Source organism: Talpa europaea (assembly GCF_964194135.1).
Source record: "Talpa europaea genome assembly, chromosome: 15".
Taxonomy (NCBI): Eukaryota; Metazoa; Chordata; class Mammalia; order Eulipotyphla; family Talpidae; genus Talpa; species Talpa europaea.
This window is the reverse complement of record NC_140083.1, coordinates 34,361,361-34,367,738: the sequence shown is the minus strand read 5'-3', so window position 1 is coordinate 34,367,738 and position 6,378 is coordinate 34,361,361. Positions and strand designations below refer to the sequence as shown.

At 46.8% G+C, this 6,378-nt stretch overlaps 1 protein-coding gene across 1 annotated transcript in view; it reads left to right on the top strand.

Moving 5' to 3' along the window:
* Positions 1 to 223: 223 nt before the first annotated feature.
* Positions 224 to 6,378, top strand: part of KCNMB4 (potassium calcium-activated channel subfamily M regulatory beta subunit 4) — a gene marked incomplete at both ends in the record, with an annotated part of 50,245 nt that continues 44,090 nt past the window's right edge. The window contains one exon of the mRNA XM_084255982.1: positions 224 to 559. Within this exon, the coding sequence (XP_084112108.1) occupies positions 224 to 559 (336 nt within the window). The remainder of the gene's footprint in view (positions 560 to 6,378) is intronic.

The window sequence follows — 6,378 nt, the reverse complement described above, 5'->3', positions numbered from 1 at the left end:
GCACCGCGAGCCTCCGGGGCCCGGGCGGCGGCGCGGGGCGGGGGGCGCTGCCGCCGCCTGGGGCGTCGCCGGCGCGGCCCCTTTGTTCTCGCGCGCGCCCCCTCGCCGCCCACTCCCCTGCTGTCGCGCGGCGGCCGCGGCTCCTCCCGCCCGGGGCGGTCGGGCTGGGCGCCGGGGGCGGGCGGGGGCGGGGGGAGCGCGCCAGCCGCCCGAGCGGGGGGCGATGGCGAAGCTCCGGGTGGCTTACGAGTACACGGAAGCCGAGGACAAGAGCATCCGGCTCGGCTTGTTCCTCATCATCTCCGGCGTCGTGTCGCTCTTCATCTTCGGCTTCTGCTGGCTCAGTCCCGCGCTGCAGGATCTGCAAGCCACGGCGGCCAACTGCACGGTGCTGTCGGTGCAGCAGATCGGGGAGGTGTTCGAGTGCACCTTCACCTGTGGCGCCGACTGCCGGGGCACCTCGCAGTACCCCTGCGTCCAGGTCTACGTGAACAACTCCGAGTCCAACTCCAGGGCGCTGCTGCACAGCGACGAGCAGCAGCTCCTGACCAACCCCAAGGTAAGGACGCCCCGCGGGGGCGCCTCGGCCCTGCGCGGGCTGGAGGTTTGGGGAGCGTCCGAGGGAGACCTGGCGGGGGAGGCGCGGCAGCCCGAGCTGGACTCAGGCCCCGGGTGGGGGGCACCTCCAGGAGCCCCCCCCGGCTCTTGCCTCGCGGAGCGGCTTGTGCGCTCCGAGGCTTTCTGGACGCACCTCTTTCGCCTGGTTTCGGAATTTGAGGTCAGCGCCCAGGTCGGGGCGGGCCCCTCCCTGCAGGACGGGTTTGGGGGACGTGTAAGGAGCCGAAAGTTAACTTTTGCGTGTGTTGAAGCCGGTGGGTGGCGGGGATCCACCTCCTCCCTGGAGCCCTTAGTTCCGACCCCTCCCTACTACTAGCCGCGTGGAGAACTCATCTCGGGAGGTGAAGGGGGGCTTTCAGCACCCTGGAAGGTGAGGCTCCCTTGCCTTTTAACTCTGGACAGCCGTTTGCAGCTTGGAGTCCAACGATGAGTTTTTGAGGCTTGACAGGCGAAAATCAGGCGAAATTCGGTGTGGGTTACTTGGGGAGGGACCGAGGGCTCCTAGTATTCATGCATAGAGTCTCGAAAGGGTCTACGAGGAGTCTAGTGACTCTGTGTGTCTACGGACTCTCAGGAACCATCTGGAGAACGGTAAAACACTGGAAATAGAACACCCTCTGTGAAATGTACCGAATATTCTTTCCCTGGCAACTTTTTTTTTTTCGTTCTCACGAGCCAAAAAAGAAAAAAAAAAAAATAAAACCTGGTTAGGGCTCCAGGGATGGAGAGCAGAGAGAGGAAGACTTAGAAAATTGTTCCCAGTAGAGGAAAAACTTATAAAAAGCAGTGTCCTGGGTCTGTGAACTAATTCAGCTTTGTAGTACACCTGGTTCTGCAAGGATTTTCTCTGCTTTTCTTGGTCTTTTTTACTGTCCTTGTTGTTTCACTCTCAAAGTAAAGGTGTGTGTCTTCGTTAAAGTTACTGACGTTCTCCCTTTTTGTAAGGACTGTGTGTGAAGATCGAGCAGGGAAGCCGAGTGGAAAGGAAGGAATCTGTACAGACAGGGCAAATGTGACAAGTTTATATGCTTATTGCTCAGGGATTTCAAAAGAAATCTGAGGGGTTTAGAAACATCGTTTTGGTTTTGTTTTTTTTTTTTTCCAGGATTAAACCATTATTATGAAAGAAAAGGGCCAAGCAGTAATAATTATTTAGAAAATTGTATGGTAAACCATCACTTAGGAGGTGTTACAGTTGATGAAACATTACTAATTACTTTAAGATAATTTGTCAGGCACTCATAAATCATGCAAACAGACCAGTAAATGGCTACTAGCTAAACAAGATATTGAAAAATTTTAATTTACTACAAAAAGGCTATTTCACAATTTCCAGGCAATTTTGAAGACTCTGGCAGATAAACTGTGATCTTTAGAACATAGATTTATGAATCACTTGGAAACAGTCATAATGTTTTATACAATAATGTTTTATGCAATACTAAGATTCTCTTTCTCATTGTTGCAAATAATCTTTCTTCCAATGGCAGTTCACATCCTGGCAACAATGGTTTTGAAGAGGTAGCCAAGCAAATTAGTATTTTACAAAGTGTTCAGGGTATTGCAGAAAGACATATTTATGTTACAGAAAAGCGGTCAACAACATCCCGGTCGATTTAGTTAAGGTTTCCTCACCTAATCAGCATATATCTCTCTCCAAATCATGATTGCATTGTAGCATTTATGGAAAAATAAGTTTGCAGTTACTTTTCTACTTTTGGACCATTAAATTCTCAGTTTTGAAGCTCTTGTAAGCAGGGACAGAAAAATTCAACGTGACCAAAATATTGTGCCAGAGTCCAGTCCATAAGCAGAATGTTTCCACTGTGTCAACACGATTAGGGAAACTCCATTGCCTATACCTGTTGCATCTTGACTGCCTAGAGCTTTCTTTACCTTACCTGACCTTACCTTTCCTTACCTCTTGATTGAAAGCTTAGGTCCTCCACCCATAGTCTCTGTAGAATATTTCGATTCCTGACAATGTCATGGATCCTAATCTTCAAACTTTTTAAAAAAATTATTTATTTATGCATACAAGAACTGGGATACAGGCCAGAGTCAGGAGAGGTCTGCTGGGCTATGTGGGTCACCTCCCTGGCCAGGGATCAAACTCATGCTATCGTGGCTGCTGATAGCTTCACAGTGCTGGGTCTTAACCCCTTGCACCACCAGGGCTTTCCCCTACTCTTCAGACTTTTCTTCTTAATGTCCCACTACCACAAGAACCACACTTAGAGAACAAGACCAGCGCTCCTCCCTTGAGTTTGGTGCATTAATTAAAGTGAACACTAGGGAAGGGGAAAGAATATTGCAATATTTCTTAGGCCGTAGAGAGCCAAAGAATATAGTGTGAATAATTTTGATCTTTTACAAATAATTTCTTTTAAATTCCTTTTAGTCCTATTCAACTTATTTGTGGTTTGAATCACATCCTTATAGTCTAAAGTAATCACTGTATCCAATCATATAATAGATAATAGTATTCATGTCAATAATTATCCTCAGGACAATGTGCTACTCCATGAATTAACCACAGCAAAATCTTAGGGTCCACTTCCCCGTGCTGCTATTCCCTTCAACACATTATATGTCTGTGTGACTCATAGTCGTGCCTGCTGAGAGCATTAGCTCACCACTTGGTCTGCCCCATAGATTCACATGGGGTACTTTATTTTTTTAGGTATCTTTCATTTATTTTTTATTTTTTTCAAAGATTTATTTATTTATTTATACGAGCACTGGGTACAGTCAGAAGCGCGGGAGGGTGAGAGAATTCACCAGAGCCAGAGCGGGGAGCAGAGCAGGCAGAAGGACCGAAGTACACTGCTGAGGGGAGCAGCGGGCGGCAGGAGAGGTCTGCGCGCCATGTGGGACCCTCCTCCCGTGTCCAGGGAGCAGCCGGGGATCCTCCAGTGGCCGGGGAGCAGCCGGGGATTGAACCGGCGCTGCAGAGGCTGCAGGCAGCTTCGCAACCCAGCGCTCAACCACTGCGCCACCGGGGAGGCCGCACATGGTGGTACTTTAAAAAGAAATTCTGATGCCTGCGCCCATGCCTCAGAGATAGCAACTTGCACTTGGGTTGGTCCAGGGCACTGATTTTTTTTTTTTTTTAATTTCTAAAAGTAATTCTAACACAGAGAAAGAACAGAAATAAGTGGCTTAGAAAATGCATTCATTGGGCACCCCTGGTGGTGCAGCGGTTGAGCGCTGGGTTGTGAAGCTGCCCACAGCCTCTGCAGCGCTGGCTTGATCCCTGGCCGCCGGGGAGGGTCCCACAAAAAAAAAAAAAAAAAAAAGCATTCTTCTTGGGCCTCCTTCATGGCCCAAGGGGTTAAGCACAGCACCGAGAAGCTATCTGCAGCCTGTGCAGCAAAAGTTTGATCCCCGGCCTGCTAGAGAACTACCCACATGGCTCAGCAGACCTCTCCTATCTTGCCCATTGCTCCCCTCAGCAGTGTATTTCAGTCAGTCTGCCTGTTCTGCTCCCCACTCTGTCTCTGGTGAATCCTCTCACCCTCTGCACCCCTGGCCTGTACCCCAGTTCTTGTATATACATAAATAAATAAATCGTTAAAAAAAAAGAAAATACATTCATCTTTTATGCAAGAAAAGCACAATCAGAACCAAGAGGACTCATTGTGATTTATATTTCTGTTTCTAGGTTAAAGGATATTACCAATCCAGCTGAATATAGGGAGCTAGTGTAGAGCAGGGATTTCAGGGAATTCTGAAGGAAAAGAAGAATACCATTTCATATTAGTGTGGAAATGTTCGTTTAAAATTGGTTAATTTAAATACACTTATGCAGTGCAAGACATTTGCTTTTATATTCATACATTGAATGACCAAAAAACGATGATTTTTAAAAACTGACCTCTTGCATGTGGAACAGAGTAGGTGAATATGTTGATTTTGAGGTGTTTTTCTTTTTCTTTTTTTTCCTGCATCATTCCAATTTTTAGTATATGTGCTGCCAAAGTGAGCACTTGAGGTGTTTTTCTATCTCATATAAAAAACCTAGAAACAAAGGACAAAAATCTTTCTCTAAGAAGTCAGTACTGTAAAAGTGAGAGAAACACATTGACGAGAAGAGAAACAGGTGGAACCAGAAGAGGCTTTAGGCTTTAAGTGCACCACTTGAAACTAATTTACAGGCCTTCCTGGCTTAAGGTCACTTTCTGGGTTTTCTTCACATCATGCTAATGCCCCCTTCTCCCTCCCACCTCCAACTTCCCTTGTAGATGGTGTAATCTAGTGGGGTTAATTCCTTTTTTAAAATTTTTTAAAAAAGATTTATTTATTTATGCATACAAGAACTGGGTTGTAGGCTACAAGTGCAGTGGTCGGGGGTGAGAGGATTCACCAGAGACAGAGTGGGGAGCAGAACAGGCAGAGTTACTGAAGTACACTGCTGAGGGGAGCAGCAGCAAGACAGGAGAGGTCTGCTGTGCCATGTGGGTCACCTCCCTGGCCAGGAATCATGGAACTTGTGCTGCAGTGGCTGCCAATAGCTTCATAGTCCTGAGACTTAACCCCTTGTGCCACCAGGGAGGCCCTGGTGGGCTTAATTTCTGCACTCCATCCTTGTGAATAAATGTTCAGTGTGATATGCTTTGTTCCCTTGGGAGGTACATCATATCAAAATGAAGTAAAAAGGCTCATTTGTAATGACTTTGCTACCATCTTTATTTCTCCATGAAAAAGTGGTTTATTATGGTTGTTTTATCACTGATGATTATATTAAATACTTTTTTTTAAAGATTTGTTTATTTATATATACAAGAACTAGGGTACAGGCCAGAGGTGTGTGGGGGTGTGAGAGGATTCACCAGAAACAGAGTGGGGAACAGAACAGAAGGATTGACTGCTGAGGGGAGCAGCGGGCGAGACAGGAGAGGTCTGCTGCGCCATGTGGGTCATCTCCCTGGCTGGGGATGGAACTCGTGCTGCAGTGGCTGAGGATAGCTTCATAATGCTGCGTCTTAACCCTTGTGCCACCAGGGAGGCTCCTTAAGTACTTTTTGGTATGTACATAAAATTCAGTTCTGCAAATACTTCTTCAGTATCTATTATGATTCAAAAAATCGACAAGAAACAAGAGGACACAGAAAGAAGATTTTATTCATGTGCACCTATTTATTAAATGCCTGCTCTGTGCTCTGCATGCTTTCAGGTTCTGAGACTAGAGTAGAGATCAAAATAAAGTCTCAGCCCTCGTTGTATTTACATATTCAAGAGGGTGACAGACAAAGCCATTTATAATGTGACAATATGTGTGTAAAGAACATTTGAGCAGCATGAGGGTAGAGATAGTGGTGGAAGAAGCAAAGGGCTGCTCTTTGCATAGGATAGTCAGGGAGATGGCTGTGGTGACATTTACACAAAGACTCAGAGCAGGAGGGAGCAGTGGAGCCTAAAGGATGTGAAGGAGTGAATCACGTGTCTGTCTGCAGGGTGGGCCACAGCCTGAGGGGACAGCAAGTGCAAAGGCCCTGAGACAAGTGACTGCCAGACTAACAGTGAGGATGACAATGAGGTGAGACCATGGTGAACAAAGCAAGAACACTGGGAGAGGAGCTTAGGGCTTTAGAGAACAAGATAAAGATTTTGGGTCTGTTCTAAACACGATGATAAACTGTCTGACTTTAAGCAGAACTGAGATATAATCAGATTTAGATAGACAAAATTTAAATTATGCCTCTGGCTGCTGAGCTGAGAATAGAATTTGTGTGTGCGTGTGTGTGCGCGCACGCGCAC